General features: G+C 32.9%; 1 protein-coding gene and 1 non-coding gene across 8 annotated transcripts in view; both read left to right on the forward strand.

Annotated features, from left to right (window-relative positions):
- LOC111053238 (TRPL translocation defect protein 14) overlaps positions 1-19,803 on the forward strand; it is a 90,946-nt gene that overhangs the window by 53,517 nt on the left and 17,626 nt on the right. For 2 of the 7 annotated variants that reach the window (XM_039436996.1, XM_039437000.1), the window contains 2 exons: positions 10,918-10,986; positions 12,226-12,270. The exons of 3 other annotated variants lie outside the window; for them this stretch is intronic. In XM_039436996.1, the coding sequence (XP_039292930.1) occupies positions 10,918-10,986; positions 12,226-12,270 (114 nt within the window). The remainder of the gene's footprint in view (positions 1-10,917; positions 10,987-12,225; positions 12,271-19,803) is intronic. 2 more of the 7 variants (XM_039436997.1, XM_039437003.1) reach the window with 1 other exon arrangement.
- Positions 2,445-2,535, forward strand: Trnay-gua. The gene is given in 2 exon segments: positions 2,445-2,481; positions 2,500-2,535. It is a non-coding gene; the product is annotated as a tRNA-Tyr (tRNA).

A 19,803-nucleotide genomic window follows, 5' to 3' on the forward strand; every position in this document is an offset into this window, starting at 1 on the left:
AAATTTCAATAAATTAATAATGAATAGTTATAATTCCGATGATCTTTCAATTCCTAGAATCGTTATAAAACTAGTGATCCAAAACAATCCTATAAATGACTTGTCTCCAAAATGTTTTCTTCAAATTTTTTCTCACATTTATTGTGAATAGGTACCTACTTTGTGTCTTTTCTCATAGAAAGGTTGGTCCTTTTCCGAGAACTGAGGTAGATTTGTCACTTGTCAAGTATTCTCTAAAAGCTTTAAAACTCAGCGGTGTTATCTTGAACCTGAAATAGTTTTCCATTTACTTATCGAGAAAAACATCGTCTATTGCCCAAGCTCGTAGAACTCCACATTATGGAAGACTCTTGAGGAGTATTTTTAAAAGATTGTTTCAGTTTGAAAGACTGCTCTGAACATTTTCTCAAAATTCTCTGTGTAGGCTATTGTATTGTTCTATATAAAAGTGAGTAGAGAAATGGTTCTTTGTAATCTCTCTCTGTCAATATTTTTTCAAATCTTAAACTCTACTTCTTCACGAAATTTGTTCCCAATGAAGTTTGATGTTTGGTCTAGTAGTCTCAACCTATTTTATTCCGAATAGCCTATAATATCGTAGATGTAGTATTTGTCTTATTCAAGGTGACACTGAATTAAGCCCGGGCCACACTTATCATACAGTTTTCCGATCCGATCACATTATGATCGGTAATGACAACGACTTGGAATGGTGCGTCCTACACATGTCCGTCATGTGATCCAACCTGTTGTACAACCGGGGCTAAAACTTTCCATTCAAGGAACATTAATTGAATTTATCATTTCTGAAAATAAGTTCCTTTAGATGGCTTCCTCCTTCACGAATACATTACTGAAATCTGTCTTGGAAATTTCTCATTAATAGCTGCAACATCTCTCTACTTTCAACATACAATTCTAGGTTTTAATTCATCCAAGTGCTTGGTTGAGTTTTAAACACTTTTGATTAGAGATAAGCCCACAAAAAAAATTGCAAGCTAACAAATCTGACGATCTAGGCTCCAGGGGGTTAGGAAATGTCACCACGATGGCATCTTTCTTGAAAGTAAAAATTATTTTTTTAAAGTTAAATGGCAAGTTTTGATGTTCTATCTACCGTATTATTATTGGAAATGAGTTTATTTTACCCCTAGCTCTTTTTTACTTTCCTATTACCATAGGTAAGGAAGGTATTGCTTTCCAAAAAATAAGGTACGCCAATTTCTATACTTTTCAAGGTCCCGTGAGTCCAAAAAAGTGGTTTTTGGGTATTGGTCTGTATGTGGGTGTGAGTGCATGTACGTCTCGATATCTCATCCCCCAATTAACGGAATGACTAGAAATTTTGAACTTATGGTCCTTACTCTATAAAAATTTCGATGAAATGCAATTCAAGATGGCGGCTAAAATGACGAAAATTATCTCAAAAACAGGGGTTTTCGGGATTTTCTTAAAAACGGCTCAAACGATTTTGATCAAACTCATACCTAAAATAGTCATTGATAAGCTCTATCAACTGCTACAAGTCCCATATCTGTAAAAATTTCAGGAGCTCCGCCCCATCTATGCAAAGTTTGATTTTAGATTTCCAATTATCAGGCTTCAGATACAATTTAAACGAACATTTTCAAGTGGAAAAGATCAAGCATGGAAGTCTCTACAATGTCCAGTGACATTTTCACCTAAAATTGAAAATAAGCTCGAAATTGGTAAAAATGTTATCATTTAGATGCAAACTCACTGAGAGAGGCAACTGATTCTTTTAAGGCTGTTCGGTACACTTTTTTATTTTTATTTAAATTTGATAATCTTTTTCAATATAATTGTTAAGATCATTATAAGAGTGAGAAAAAGTAGCAACTGAAATTTTTAAGTGGTCTAATAAGCGAGTTATGAGTTGTTGAAGTGCTAAACTCCGTTTTCCTTCCAGATCATAAACGGTTTCGAATTTTCCATTGGAGTTTTCTTAGTGCATTCAGAATATCATTGGCTTTGTTCTAATATGCGTTTTTTTCGCGATTAATGCCAAAATAAACAAGTTATCGATTTACAAAAAATTTTACGTTTCTATTTATGAACGATATGGGGAATAAAATATTTTAGTTTGTAAAAATACATTTTTTGAATTTTCAAGATAAGTATTAATAATATAGTCGAAACCGTTTATGATCTGGAAAGAAAACGGAATCTGGAAAATTAGCACTTCAACAACCCATGACTTCTTAAAATCTTAATCTGTGTCACCTTATATAAACCCCCCCCCCCCACCTTTAATGTTTCAAGATAAGACTTCCTCAATTTCCATTCCTGAAAAGCAATAGATATCAGCTGTCAACATGACATGCATGAAGTACAACAGAACATCACTGCTTATCTATTATCAGTGGATGCAGTGTCTGAATTCCAAGATTTTTGTATTCGCGACCACTTCTACTGTTCAACAACCTCTGGTAGCTCAGTTGGTAGAGCGGTGGACTGTAGCGGTTTAGATTGTCAGACATCCATAGGTCGCTGGTTCAAATCCGGCCCGGAGGAAAATTTTTTTGTAGCTATATCCTATATTTTTAAAGGAATATTTACATAGGCCTACAGTAGTTTCAATTTTGTTTGAAATTATTTTATCAACTACTCAGCAGCCATATTACGTTAACAAACTCTAGTAAGTTTTAATTGACTCATTTTGAAACAATTATCAGTAATCTTAGTGCAGGCTTTGTTCAAAATTTACACAGAATTCCATGAAATCGATAAGTTGTAAATTGAAATTTCAACTTTTAAAATTATTGTAACTAGGAGTTCTGTGAACAGTAGACCTCACGCAGTATTCTCATCCACAAGTACCTGATTGAAACTATAGATCTTATGGAAATACAGCAATTGACTGGCTTCTCCACACAACTGTGTAATCACTTGTCAGCTGATTTATGATGAATAATTCTATAGTCTGATTTTTACTCTAATATTGGCGTATGAAGGAGGCTTTTTTTCCTTTTATATTATCCTTGAAATGCAAAATTTCCAAAAACCTTGTATATACGTCGACGCGCAATTAAAAAAGGAACATACCTGTCAAATTTCATGAAAATCTATTACCGCGTTTCGCCGAAAATGCGCAACATATAAACATAAAGAGAAATGCCAAACCGTCGACTTGAATCTTAGACCTCACTTCGCTCGGTCAATAATATTTTATTTTCAGCTGTATTAATGGTTGTCTCCGAAAAAGTTTGTTGGGAAAGAAATAATCTTTAATAGAAATCAAGTGGTGTAGCAGTATTCAATAAATTATGTCATCAATTTTCTAGCCTAAATTGCCTGAGCCTATTGCCTAATAGCCTGAGTAACGAGCGTTATTCTCTTATCTTAGACAATAATTATTTACTTTTTTTAAGTATTTTTCAATGATCACATTTATGATTTGCAATGATTCCATTTGCAGCATTATTCATTATCATTGACTGGTTCTCGTATGCTGAACAAATATTGTTTGGCACTTTTCTTTTATTGTTATTGCAGTGATATAGAGATTACGCAAACATGGCAGAAACGTGTGTTGGTGATAAATTTTATTATTGTAATTATTGCTGTATTAGACAAAATTGAAAGTAACTAACTAGAACAAATTTTGTTAGCTTCTGATCAATAAAGAACTATTCAATGAAAAATAGTAAATAATAAAATTCGTTTTATTATTGGAAGACGATTTATAGAGATGTGTCAACCTTCCTTTGCAATCATTTGAAAACAGAGTATTAATTAATTAAGAGAAAGCATTTTTTAAGAATAGTGCTGCATTTTTTATCTAGTTTACATTTGGTAGGTTCGATTATAATGTGCAATTTTCCTTATAGGGCTACTACAATACAGAGTGCCGTTTGCGCAAAACCGGTTAAATTTTAAACGTGATCAATTCCACTAGAACCGTTCAGTGAAGACGTCTTATCAAAAAGGCCTTCTCTGATTGGTTCTCGTGAAAATAATCACGGTTAAAATTTAACCGGCTTTTTTGCAACCTGGCCATAGAATGAAATGAACATTTTCAAGTACCCTTTTGAGATGCTTTATTTATTCACCGCAACATGTTTCAACCATTTATCCATTTTCAAGTGGGAAAGAAATTAAATAAAAAGTATTATGCTATGATATACATAATACATATTGACAACATGAATATGAATGTATAGATTTCTTTTATAATTCACAAAATATAATAGTACCTATTATTATACTACTTTTTTATTATAAATGTAACCTAAATCTCAATTATTTTCAATATAATTTTTATCAATCTATGAATTCTATATTAATTTACACATTCCCTAAAAGTTTGTTTTATCGTTTTTATTATTGTTCCTGCTAACCAATCTGGATGAAGGAATAAAGAATGATAGTGCTTCAAACTTTTATCTTCTTAAATTCTTAACTTCTTGTATATGACTATTTTGTAGCATTTCCTGTAATTTCTCTTCCCAACTATGTTCTAGCGGCGGAAGCTCTTTGAGAATAAGCAGAGTGGGAAATTTCCTATAAAGCTATGTCACATTGTAGCTAATATTAACTAGTACCGCTTGCAGTTGTAGTTCGAATGCAGTTACAAATTCAGTACTGATTTCACCATAAATATGAATGAATATATGATATGATATTTCACCATAGCCATGTGAATCAACTGATTGCTAAGTACGGAATTTCATATTCCACCCAGTATTCAACCGAGAAATTCGGCAAATCTCCACCTTTCGCCATGGCCTTGAATTTCGCCATCATTTTTCCTTGTTTCATTGCTATGAAGAAAATAACATTATTTTTTATACTTACAACGCCGTACCTATATTCATATTACAATTTCGGTTACATACTGAACAGTTTTGTGATATTCTTCTTCTTTCTTCTTCTTCTTCCTTTAGCACTACAGTCCTATGTAGACCTTGGCTTCAATGGCAATTCCTTTCCATCTGTCTCTATCACCAGCAACTCTCTTCCATCCCCTAACTCTCAACACTCACAGATCTCTCTCCACATCTTCCAGCCACCTTCTCCTTGATCTCCCTCTTCTTCTTGTGCCTTCTATTCTTGCCTCCAATATGTTATTTGGCAACCTTTCTCTATTTATCCTCTCAACATGTCCAAGCCAGCGTATCCGTTGCGACTTTATAAAACGTAAAATATCTTCCCTTCCAAGTATATTATTTATCTCTTCATTACTTCGAATGACCCAACCTTCAGCGGTTCTTATAGGTCCCCATATTCTTATAATAATTTTTCGTTCAAAGATTCTGAGAGCTTTTATGTCATTCACTTTTGTCATATTATAAACACTTTATTTGAAAAGTTCAGTTCATTATTACATACCGGTAATTTCTAATTGGACGGACAAGAAAAGGGACAAGAAAATTATTGTTGTGTATTAGCACTCTTTCAGTGCTATTACACAACGAGACTGAATTAAACCCGTGCTCTCTAGAAACGGTTTAACTCTTGAACTCTAAAATTGTGTGGGTCTTCTATACTTGAAGTTCAACTCATATAGGTATCCGTTATCATGTCTCTATTTCCACAAATTTTCCACAAAAAGTTCCTTCTGAATAATATATGTATATGCATTTGCATGTAAAGTACTTGTGATTTAAACTCCACAAACTCATGTTGAAAATCATTCCTCCTAAAAGGTGTACAATGTTCAATTAATACTATTTTTAATTATTATAGAAAATTAGCTGTATCCTTTTTATATTTTTATGTAAACATAATTATCTTTTTTCGAGCACTTATGCCATTTTAAAGTGTCAAAATCATATTTTCAAACTAGTTGTGTTTATATGAAAAATAATTAGAGGCCTACTAGTAATTTTCTATATTATTTAAACATTCAAGCAGCTCTATTAAAATACTTTATTAAAGAATATTATTGTATTTGGCATGAGATTCAGACATTCTAATCTCATTTTGATTTAAAGACTGCATTACTTTTGAGCTCTGTAGAGCCTCTTAACCATCAATCTCATTAACATGTTCATATTCCAACTAATTTTTGATAAGAAGTTTTGCTAGCGGGAAGTCCATAATTCTATTAAGGTTGTCTGTGTTTGAGATTGGATATTCTCATTGTGTAATACGTGTTTTATCAGTTCCTATTCATCTGTGGGTCATTATTTCGAACGTTGTCTAGAAAAAATTGATTACTGCGTACAATGACTCTGGAATCGAACGATCTTTACATTTGGTGTCGAAAATCTATAATAATAGTTTTCAAGCCTATCGTGATGACTATTGTTTTAACGTATTTCTGGTTTCTTGAAATGATTGTCCTCCTATTATGAATCGAACTTGGCTAGTGTATTGTGAGAGTTTATTATTTAGAGTGACCTGAATTGTTTGCTACCCCACTGTTCTATCATCTTTATAAATGTGCTTGTTTCATATCAAGTTCAACTTATAACGTATGGTATCATCTTCGCTATCATTTTTTTTCTATTATAAATTAGGTTGTAGAAACTCTCATGATAGTATTATCCATTTGCAACAATTAGAATAATTTGAATACTATAAATCGAAATATTAATTTTTTCAATCTGTATAAAGTATTTGTTGATATCGAGGATCATTTTTAAAAGGATCATTTTCATGATAATATGGTTTATTTTTAAAAGGTTGATTTCCCGATTCTCTAATTTGTTTTGCCATTTCACTCATCCGTGCAAATAGAAAGGTGGAAATAAATATTGCAGTAAGGTCTTTTAGATGCAGGGTTTTATTTGTTTTCATTTTCTTCAATCTTTAATAATAATAGATTTGAAAAATAGTAATGATTGTTAAATTTGTTGAATTTAAGTTATTTAATCACTCATGAACTTGGAGACAATAATTATTGTGAGTTGGTAAAATCCACCAAACTCCTGCATTTCAAATAGTCTATCTGTTGATAAAGTGTCCTGTAATAATGTTCAAAATTATCAATAAATCCAACAAATTCAATCAATTATCATCAATGAATTTTGCATTCAATTTGAGACTATTCCACCCTGTTCAACAAGCAAAGCAAGTTAATAGTCAAAAATAGATCACTTGTATGTCTTGATGCAATTGTTACAAAATTCAAATATGTCAAGTGACACAAAAATAACTCATTAACAACCACAGCCGCTAACAACCACTTTCATTCATAAGAAATAAGTTCTATCTGCATGTGCACGACATTTCAAATTTCAGAAGAGATTTCAAAAACGGCCGTATTAATTTGCTGCGTAATTTATTAATTTGGGATGGCTAATGACCCGTTTGCTTATCACTTGAACTTTTTTGAAATTGTAGCGATTGATCGATCTTTTTCCATTTTTAATGGCAGTTATCTTTGTCATGTCTACTACCCCCCTATCATTAATTGCTTTATAATTCGGTTTACTGTTTTATAGTAAAAGATTGTAAAATTTGAAGTGTTCTGGTGCGTTTTTCCGAAGACCAGATTGGGCAGTTTTTGATGAGAGGTCAATTTGTATTTGATGATGACCTTTCAAATAGTTCAAATACTGTGATCTCGGAGCACGTCGGACCTCCACTAAAAAGATGTGGAGCTCTGCGAAAGGTCGAATTATGTTAGTTAATTGATTGAAAATCAATTCATTCAATTATTGTCTCTTTCACCTTTGTTATTGATTTTTATCTAGTCTCACATTTCGTTAGAATGGAATGTTATTGAATTGAATACAGTATTATATGAAAAGTTGAACAGTACAACATAAGTGTTTCATTGATTTATCTCAACTTGTGACGAATTTTGAAATCATGAATATATGGAATTTCCAGCTCTGACAGTATTTTGAACCAGTTAACGATTGGTAATCCGGTCGATAATCCTTTAAATCCTTTTCGATTGACTCTTTCAGTCTGTTACCATGAGTGATGATAAGAACAGTGGTGATATGTTTGCTATGCTGAGTGACGGAGGTTCAAAGTTATCAGTTTTTGACGGTTTTAAGTTTTCAAAAAATATATCTATGTATTTTCATATATCTATGTATTGTCTCTGTTATTACAACAAATTCAGAAATTGAAAGTCTTAACATTAGAATGAATGATTAAGACGATGTGTTTGCTAGAACCAATTTGGCAGAGATCATTCATTCAAGATGACTGTATCTTAATGAATGATTGATCATGATTCTAGACCAATCTTTTATTATAAATTAGTATGGGATTATAGGATAGAAATCTGTATCTCATTAACTTGGCTAAAATGTTGTCATAATACAGTAGTATTTGCTTGAAGTTTCCTTATGATACTGGAGTGAATTTGAATTTCGCTCTTTCATTCGAGGAACGTAATGTCGGCTGCTAACGAGAACGAAATGACGTCACGGACGTTCACTCTGTTACGTTCAATGTGTGAGTGGCCAAACACATTGTGATCGCTGGGCGCGATTGGTTGATTCCCAAGCATTATACTTATCGGTTTATTTGTCAAGGTTTTGGAATTTCTTATCCAGGAATGTGAGAAAGCCCACTAGAAGCCTTTATGTTTCTCCTATCTCTATAGTAGCAATGACAACACAATAAATTATTATAGGCCTCTTGTGGTGAAAATTTTATTTACTCATTCTTGACTCTGAGACGTGTTTGTATCAGTACTGTATTCCGAAGAATGTGGGAGAGAAGATTGCTGGTTTTAAACACCAATCGGATAGGTTTAACTTCTTATAATATAAATGGATGGATTTCTTATAATAATTCTTTATAAGAATTTTTTCTTTCAGTAGGTCTTCAAATTTCTGGGAAACGTTTCCAATCTCGACAATATAGAGATCTTAATTCCATAAATAATTCTACTGTAGTCTACTATCGTATATGGAACTATTCTTCCCCAATATATTTCTCTTCATCTTCTGCGATCAACGTATTGAGAATAGGTTAGAAAAAAAACTAAAGTATTAAACTAGGAAAATGGAAGCAATGTAGAACATCACTTAGGCTGTAATCTAACTAAAACGTTGGACTGAATCTAATCAAGATACTTTCAATCTGAGCTCTAGAAACTATTCTACGCCAGGAAACTACTTTTCTCATTCTTTCTATTTTTTCATTCCATTTCATTAATTTATTAAGAATAGAACAGTGATAATGGTAGTAGAATATTGAACTTCGAAGAGGGAAAACTAAAATGTGAATCATAGCTACAAACAATAAGTTACAGGTTCGATAATCATAATCGATATAAATTGTAGTAAAGAACAATCAGCTTAGTTCATTTTTATGGTTTTAGATCGATCAAATGAAAGTTTATTCGTGTCCTATCATTTTTATTGTATTTGATACGTTCTTCAACCCCTACTTTCTTCAATGATGGAAAATTTATCCAGCTATATTCGACCTTGGTACTTACCAATGATGGCATCCTCAGAGCAAACCCATGATTTTACGACTCGAAAGACAAACTACAAGCAAGTTATTATTTTATTACCTCTTTAGTACAGTTAACGGCATAAGGGAATTGAATAGCGTGATGTTCCTCCCAGTTTGATTCTGACAATAACATTATAACCTATCGTGCTCGACTAGACAACCTTTTCTAAGTTTAATGGACGTAAATATTGGGGAGCGCTGCTACAAGAACTTCCCCTGAATCCCAAGGGTGGACAATAATTTCATTAAACTTACTCGTATCTTTCAATCGTAAAGCGTAGCATGCTATCATCAGATTTACTTGCATTTTGGTATTTTATTAACTCATAATTTAATAGCCCGTTACATCATAAAGTCTGGAAATTACCTCGCTTCAAACTGAAAGATGTTTGTCTCTCCATCTATTTAGGGATTTAAGGCATTACTAGGGATTTAACACAATCGTTTTTCACTAAGATAGCAGTACTAGGAAGCATTATATCATCAGGGAAGCATTTTTATTGTGATTGTATTAATATAATGTACTTATCAAGAGTTTCAAGATGCAAATAGAATATTGATTTTAAGCTCTACATAATCTATTCCTAGATAAGTGGGATGAGCATTCCATACGTTAAAGCTGTGTTTACACCAGAGTTAACAACACGAGTTATTAACACGACTAGTTATAAACACGATTTTTTAAGAGAAATGTTTGACGTTTCAGTCAAGTTAATAACTCGTGTTATTAACTCTGGTGTAAACGCAGCTTTAACGTATGGAATGCTCATCCCACTTATCTAGGAATAGATTATGTAGAGCTTAAAATCAATATCGTATTTGCATCTTGTTGGAGAATAGATAGTATTGTTGTTGATACAAAATTATGGTATGCTGTATAATATAATGAACGCCATTTGCCTGCTATGGGATATCATCTTGAGTCTGCAATTGTGCTGTATAATACTATAATGTATTAACAAATCATTTTTACTGACTTCATACTGAACATTTTGTAAATAATAAGGTTATTTTAGTGAGAATGGGAAATATTCATTTTTGAGGACCTAATAATTGAATCGTCTTTTGATTTGCATCTTACATTGTATGATAATTCCATTAGTATTTAAGGATTGAATATCTTTTTTCGTTATTGGTTTTGCATCACTTGGTTGGCTCAATTGAATATCTTCACTATCATCGAAAGGTTCTTGATGGATCACCAATTGGCATCTTTCAAGATTGTATCAAAAGGAGATTGGGTATCAACAAATTCGTAGATTTGTCGATTAATAAGGATTCTCATTCATCGATGAATCGTGGACAATCTTGCTTGCTGTGGTAATAGAGGGAGAAATTTCATCGGAAATCTATTTTTCCATTAACAATCAACTTTCGTTTCATAGAACTAACTGATCAAGGAAATCGGGAAAACTAATGACATGCCTGCAATCTATACTTACCCAGGAGCTCTGTGACGTCATCATCCTATCTTCAATTAGGTGGAATTTTCTTTCTTTCTTCTTTATTTCATTTTTCTAGACGGTGTCTATTCGGGCGAATCGGATTATCTTGGTGCTTGCTACATTGGGAAACCTGTTCTTGATGAGGGTAAGTTCTCTTCACACACAAGCTCACATTGACTATTTCCTCAATTAGTGTCTATAGGCAGAAGACACATACAGAAAAAAAAACATTCAAATCACGAATGTACTTCTTAAACAGTTGTATTAAATAATTGGATACACCTTGATGATTCTATTGACTGGAACAAAACGTTTATTTATACAAAATACATACATACGTACATTTTTGTATTAAAATATACAATCTGAAAGCTACACAATACTGGCACATACCCTCAATGAGGTACATTTCTTCAATGAGTTATTATTTAAATTGAGTCTGAATTTGTTTTGGCCTGGCCTCCTTTGTATCGTTTGTCAGTGAGGAGAATTGTGTCTGGTCTGAGGACTCATGTATTCAAGAATACATTTCAGATTGTGAATGCAACAATGATCGATTCCCTGTACTACAATAAAATACTGTACTTGACACTAATACAACACACAAATTCGCAGATCACAGTTGAAAATGCTACTCTTTGAGTTATTACTTCGTTCCGGACTAGATCTTGGAGTGGTCTGGTTTCATCCAGATATCTAGCTATAGAATAAAACATAAATTCACAATCTCACTTAAAAATGGCTTTAGAATTACCTGTTGGTTTTGGGTTCATATTTCTATGCGCGATTAGTTGCAGGGAGAGATAAGCTACTAAGAATGGTTTCAGCAATAATAAACGAAAATTCTGGAACACATTAATACTTGATATAATATTGTATCCTCTGATATTATACATAATATCTTTTATCGTTTATTCTCAAGTGTAGAGAGACTGCATAGTAGGTAGACAGATTAAAATGAATAATTCCAATTTTGTACTCACTGATTTTTAGCTCACAATGTAAGGTTAAAATAACATTTAACCTTAGTTTTCCTGATGAATATTATTCTAAAACACTTCCAAGATAAGAAACATCAGTTTAAGTTCTCAATTAGTGTATACTGTGATTTAAAACTCGTGTGCATTAATCTAGAAACTCGTTCCTACAGAATGAAATTGGCAAAAAAAATCGAGTACACGTTTCTGACCTAACTAAACTAAGCTACAAATAATTCGGCCTACACCAGTATAAGACAGTTGACAGTAAGCTTACAAATATACATAAAATAATTCAGATCTCATTAATACTTGTCAGACTTGATAGTTATTGAGAAGCCAAAATAATTACAATTTTTAATAATATACTCCTCCATTTCATGTCATAAATTTTCACATCACAACAGTCACTGACGACTTGATGATGTCTGAGATCCAAGCTGTGTCTTGCGGTGAGAGAAGGTTTTTATATTCTGTTTTGAAGTGAAATAACAAATTCATCACTGGATGGCTCATCTATGATCAAAAGAAGATACCTTCAAATTAATTCATTATAATAAACTCATCCATGGAAATAGAAATTGTTTTGATGAATCTAGTGTTCTTTTAAATATGACTAACATTTTAAGAAGAGAAATTCATCAGTATAGAATCATAATAATATATGAAAGCTTGTAAGATTCAAAAGGTTTTGATTTTAAGCTTAACTCAGAATTTGCTTCACTTATCACTATACCTTATCACATATATAACACCATACTTATCACTTTTACAATTTTCGTATAAAAATATTTCGGATGGTGCAATCCGCCATAAAAGTTGATATTTTGAGAATGTATAAATCTATAACTGTATCCATAGGATAAAATTTCAAAAGTTGTAGAATTTTAAGTAGAGTATCATGTTTATCATGGCATACATATCCATCTGACCAAAATTGTCTGACAAAAATCCCGTGCCCATTATTATCATTAATTATTGTCAGTGCAGATTCAGTTGCCAATCTTACTTTTATAATAGCCTCATTGAAAATTTAATCAAGATTATTTTATACTGCTACCGTATCTAGTTACTGCTGGCTCATTAACTGTAGTAATTTACTTATTCACTTGTTCCGTGTTCTTTTATTAATGGGCTCGTATTTCACAAAATGAAAAAGAGACTGCACGCTTGTTGCAAATTATCACACGGCGAAGTGAGCTATTTTAAATAGCGCGTGATTGTCTTTTTTTAAAAGTCTGTCAAATTTGTTTTAGAAAAAGACAGAGTTTGAGGCAATTAAATTCATTGGTTATTCTGGCTAGGGGCGAGCGTTGGGTGACCATTAGCATAGCATGGCCCTGTCTTTGTTCGAATTATGGCAGACGAACCGAAGTTATTAAAATGGCAACAGTGCTCCGATGTGAAGTGTGAAACGTCGAGCAGTCAATTTCCTCTTTCAAAATTCTAACTGCTTGCTAGTAGAAGAAAAAGGAGAAGAGTAGAAGCCAAGGAAAACATTGAAAAGAAGACAAAGAATGAAGAGAAAAAACATTCTAATGAGTAGAAGAAGAATCGAGAATGAAAATTAGCAAAGAGAAGAATAAATAGCAGAGTGAAGAAGAAGGAAAAAGGCTCTAGAGAATATGAAAAATAAGATAAAGGAGAAGAGGAGGAGAGTATAAAAGAAAAAAGTAGGAGAAAAAGAATGAGAAGAAGAAGAAGGACAGGGAGAATAAAAAATAGGAGGCAAATAAGAGAAAAAAGTTGATGAATGGGGAATATTGAATCAAAAAAATGTAGATGAGTATAGTATGATGAGAAAACCGTATTCGGGAATGAGACAGGGAAGACGATGAAAAAACTCTGAATGAGAAATAAGAATGTGAGGGTATTTCGAGATTGAAATAGGAGAAATGAGAGTTTGAGGATGAGAACGAAACCGGTATATGAATGGTATAAGATAAGAGAATAATGCATTTTAGTCCAGGCGCTGGCTTACATTGAGCATACATGAGAGAGGCAGAGAATTTGACTTCGGATTATTGTTAGGGGGTCTTTAGTGTATATGAAACTCGATGTCGTCACGTCCCAGGGTGGTCGACAGATTGGGGGGGAGGGGGGAAAGTTGTAAAAAACGCGCGCTTATAAAATCACCTGTCCTGCAGTTACTATTCATAGTACAGCTTTGAATTTTTTTTCAATATTATGTACACATAACTGGCTTTCAATGTGGTCCTCTACATTTTTGCGATAAACCGCATAGTTTTTCCGTAAAAAAATAAAATATCTCGAAAAATGTATTTTTTTATTATGGACTTTTTATTATTTCTCGAATATTCAAGTCGTTGGCCGACTTAGAGGAAAAGGTTCTCAATAAACGTTGTAGGCCGTTTCTTCCTGAATCCAATGATATATATAGTTTGGGGGTTACGATCATAGATGCGGCGGTGGGAGGGGGATAAGTAGCACTGTTACGCTGCGGCGCGGTCCTCCCCCATGATTAATGCGCGTAGTGGCCTGTCTATCGCATCGCTCCTACTAGTCTATGCATTCAAATTATGTATTTCAGGAACGCTATCTTATGTATTTTCGGTCGCTGAACACGATTTTTCAACTCTCAAGCCTCAATAATTAATAATTCTCATCATAATATACAAATTATGGTCAAAATTACAAACTTTATTATTTATAATTACATTGTAATGAAGAACCATCTTTTTAGGAATCCTATATGTGTTTCTCAGTCGATAAAAAACTAATATTTCATGAAGAGACAATAATTATTCGATTTAGTTCAATTATCACTTTGGAATTGCGAAGGTCAATTAATAGAGTAAGTTAAACAAATTATATAGGCTACCCCATATAGAGCACCGTGTAAGTGGAGTAAAGTATTTTCTTCATATAAATTTATAGTTGAATCACAAATAATGCTAATTACTCCCATGTGATATGACTAAATATTTGATTTCAAAGAAGATACAACTCTCTATCAACTGATTTCTCTAACTCAAAGACCTTAAAGAGATATAGACCCACAATGCCTATGCCTTCCCAATGATAGCTCTTACTTGAAATTGAAGGCCGCCATTTTAGCACGAGATATTATATATTATATAAATTTGTAATACTATAGATCACAAAGGCATTGGTGGCATTGGTATGTAATAATCTTATGGGTTGCCCCCTCAATGGCGGATTTCAATTCCAAGTACGACACTAGCGCTGCATGTGAGTCTATGCATCTTTAAGGTCTTTGCTCTAACTTATATCTACGAATAGATACTTTTCATCTGGCTGAGTTTGACTGATTGTCTTGGGATGGTACTTGAATGAAAGTTGAATTGAAGATATCTTTGTTGAATCTGGAATATTTTTGGAGAGAATACTGTTAGAAATCTATTGAGGGGAGATCAGTATAATCAAGGTGTGAGAGCAAGCAATCAATTCAATGAAACAACTACAAGAAGGACTCATGAACGGTTCAAATATGAGAGATTGTCAACGTATATTTGAAAGAAGTCTGAAGCTATTTGTGGAGTTTTTTTAGAATCACAATGCAAAATCAATGACTACTTGAAATTTATGACTGATTATTGTAACATAGTTTGAATTATCTTCAATTGTATTCGTGCTCTTAAGGAAGGACTCTGGTATTGCACATAGAAACTGGTCGAGAAAAGATCCCATACTTTTTTCATTCAATCACACAAACTATGCAATGGAGTCTGTGTTATATCTAGAAAATATGAAAAAATACCCATAGAAGTAGAAAATCATTTCCAATAAGGAAACATCAACTCTATACAGTCAATACATTGACTCTCTGTCAAAAGGAAACCTTGAAGATGTAATAATGTGACAACCGTTCATGCTTTGGAACAAACCCTCATTCGATCATCTAAAACTCATAGGTGAGTGATTGGAATACCTAGTCTTCAAAGGCTTTCCTAAAATGGCTGCTACTATATAAATAAATCTTCCATCAAAGATATTCTGTTCAAGTATGTTGACATGTGACATCATTATGGATATCACTGGAGGGTGTGAAGAAAGTCATCGAAGGAAGTAAAACAATAATAATGAGAGATGAGAATGATTTCCAGAAGCATAACCTTCTCACGAGAACATTACATTTTTCTTCAAGACTCTGATAGAAAACAGAATCTGCATAATGTTATCAATGGTCTGGAAGCAAGTGAAGAAATGTGTGATTCTCTTTTGAATGTAAAAAGAAATAGTTATTCGGTCTCCAACGATTTTTATCTGAACATAGTTGTGGCAAATTGTAAAAGTGTATTCTTACCTATAAAAAACAGAGCTCTGTCATTCTCCACGATGCACTTAAACAAAATATCCTATTTTTAGTTCATTCTAGAACAAAAAGATCTGATCTCTGTATTTTTACTAGGTAGCTGTTTAAAGATAATTCAACATTGAAGTTTTAGTGCAGCATGCATTTTACAATAACCGCAATCTCTGTCAACATCTGATGGATATTTGAAAAAAAAAACTATTAATCTCACTTGGCCCATAAAATTGTAAGTGTAACTAGTTGTGGATTGATTTGACTAAATCCCTAAATATCTTTGACAAATTCTCGTAATGATAACATGGCTCTCCTGAATTCAACTCCTACTTCACTTTTTAAAACTTTCAATACGCTGCAAGATTATAGAAACTTTGTGATGAGAAGAATCATGAAAATTCTCAATGAAGATGGAGTGATACAGGTGGACATTGTTTTTCATGTCTATGGTCTAAATTCAAACAAAAGTAGTAAACATACTAGAAGCAGCAAAGTAAAAGAATCACTCCAATAATAGGCTCTCCAAACCATCGAGACTTGATTTCTAAATCTGTGGCAAGGATTTGCACGTTAACATACGTTTAACATACGTTAGCTACGTGCAGGAATACATTCATTCATTCATTTGTGGATTGAATTACAAATCATATAAATATTATGTTTGAGAAAGAATCACAGGCATGGCCCAAAACTATTCTATTCCTAACTTTTGATACTGAATAACTTGTTACCATTTCAAAACAGTCTGAACGGGAATACCATAATGGATGAATCAATCAAAAGTTAGTGAAATACCATTATAATAATACTGTTAGAAATAATTTGAATGAATATTAAAATTTTCATTTCATTTTGATTTGACACATATATATTATTATATTGGATATAATTTTTCAAAAGTTCACGACAAACTGAAGATACATGGAAGATAATAACTTTCATACTAAACATAATTATTATTATGATAATAAATGAATGATGAATTCCATATCCACCTTTAAGAACTAAGAAATTCCACAAACACTTCTTGGAAATTACCGGTAACTGACCACACTATATCAAGTAAGCGTGGCCAGTGTGTACTTAATAATTTAGCCTGCAGCGCATCACAATAAATGAATTTGAAATAAAAACAATAAAACACAAACACATATTGATATTTTCATTATTCTATCTTAATATGTTCCTTGAAACCCAAGTTTCGTTTATTTCAAACAGTCATTCCTTAGTTTCCTTGCAGAATGAGATGAAGTTTGTAATTTTGACCATAATTTGTATATTATGATGAGAATTATTAATTATTGAGGCTTGAGAGTTGAAAAGTCGTGTTCAGCGACCGAAAATACATAAGATAGCGTTCCTGAAATACATAATTTGAATGCATAGACTAGTAGGAGCGATGCGATAGACAGGCCATTATGCGCATTAATCATGGGGGAGGACCGCGCCGCAGCGTAACAGTGCTACTTATCCCCCTCCCACCGCCGCATCTATGATCGTAACCCCCAATCTATATATATCATTGGATTCAGGAAGAAACGGCCTACAACGTTTATTGAGAACCTTTTCCTCTAAGTCGGCCAACGACTTAATATTCGAGAAATAATAAAAAGTCCATAATAAAAAAATACATTTTTCGAAATATTTTATTTTTTTACGGAAAAACTATGCGGTTTATCGCAAAAATGTAGAGGACCACATTGAAAGCCAGTTATGTGTACATAATATTGAAAAAAAATTCAAAGCTGTACTATGAATAGTAACTGCAGGACAGGTGATTTTATAAGCGCGCGTTTTTTACAACTTTCCCCCCTCCCCCCCAATCTGTCGACCACCCTGGGACGTGACGACATCGAGTTTCATATACACTAAAGACCCCCTAACAATAATCCGAAGTCAAATTCTCTGCCTCTCTCATGTATGCTCAATGTAAGCCAGCGCCTGGACTATTTGTAGATATATTGTCTGTTCCGTCTTGAAACCGAGATGGTCCTGAGGAGATACCTTTGAAAAATTAGGCCACAACCGATTTGGAACAAAAATTTTGCATGTGTCTGTATTATTTTTGAACTTCCTTATCTCATAAATCAACCTGAAACTTGGCGAAAATTCCATTATGAAAGTGTTAGTGGAGTATCGTGTGCTAGTAAAATATTGAATTTCTGAATTTTTTCAAATTTGTGATGTTCGTTTGAAAAGGGTATTGAAAGGTTGACTAGAGGTGCCTCAAGTGTCCTACAATGCGACCTAGCCAATTTGGTATCCTTTACTTTTTTCCAGTGCGAGAAACTTAGTCACTGGTTTCATCCCAAATTTATATTTTTTCCTGTATATCTTTCTTGTACTAGTCTAGTAATTCTTTATTCATCCAATTTGCATACTCTATTTTTCCTTTATTAAATTTTGTTATCTCTAATATTCTGAATTTTTCAAAGGCTCGTTTTTATAAATGAAAATCAACTGAATAGAATCTTATTGAACTTTGATTTTTCTCACTGATTTCTTTTTCATTTGGCTGTTAATGATTTTATCTACAGTGTGGCCAAAGTAACTAGAGATTAATAAGATGAGTATGAGATTGCAATACATCTCTCTCATTTAGAGATTAAAAAATGATCTGCAGTTTTTCTGCTTCATTATTAAAAAGTAACATTTCTTATTTGAATACTAAAATCAGAGATTTGTTTTCCTTCCATGGGTCATAATTTTAACAAGGAAACAATGGTAATACTTTAAATCAGTAAAGTCAAAATAATATCGCTTCAAACTAAACTCTGTAATATGAATTATTTGAGAATGTTTGTACTGTAATGAGCAGATAGGGTGTGAGTATAATGAATGCTTCTGTAGTACAGTAGTGAGGGTTTAAATAACATAGGAGCTTCCTATTCAATCAATGCTGACAATTTAAAGTGAATCTCAACATATTGTACATTCTGTGTACAGTGAAACCTGGAAATAGAGCATCTCAAGAGATCGCTCAAAAACGTACAATCACAAGGTCTATACTAAATCGGGGTGTACCAGCCTATACCAAGTTTGAAAGCTATATAAACGTTTCGAAGGATAGCAGAAAAAATTACTATAACAGAGGATATAGTATAATAATGAGGTTTCAATGTATAATGGTGGTACTATATGTCGCGTGTAAAGTTTGGTATACTGGAAACCATGATTCCATGGAATACGTTTCCATGGAATACGTTTTCTGGTGTAGTGTGGGATGCTAGAAAGATCACTTTTTAGCCTCGTTAGTGATTAAGACATCTCAATTTCGGCGCAAACCAGATTAAAATCAAGTAAAATTGCTGAGGCTCAATTTGGATGATCGTATTAAACTCCCGTGGAAACCAATCTACCATCAATTAATTTTCCGAACCTTCGTCAATAAAGTTTTAGTCGTCTTGTCAAGATTCGATCAATATCAATAAACTCACGTTCTTCATTGTTATGAATGGCTTTCGCAAATTTTGTCTGGTCCATTCTCATTTACTTACAAATAAATCAGTTCGTTCTTGATCTTTGGCTTTCGCTATTCAATTTATTGAGTCCGATTAAAATCACAAATGTTTGATGAATGATTAGTGGTTGTAATTTTTATTGGTAGTATGTATGATTTGAATTGGTTTAAAATATCTTTAGCTAATACACTTGAATGTAACCTTAATCTGATACCATAAACTCATTGATTTGT

The sequence above is a fragment of the Nilaparvata lugens genome, chromosome 10 (genome assembly GCF_014356525.2).
Source record: "Nilaparvata lugens isolate BPH chromosome 10, ASM1435652v1, whole genome shotgun sequence".
NCBI classification, from domain to species: domain Eukaryota; kingdom Metazoa; phylum Arthropoda; class Insecta; order Hemiptera; family Delphacidae; genus Nilaparvata; species Nilaparvata lugens.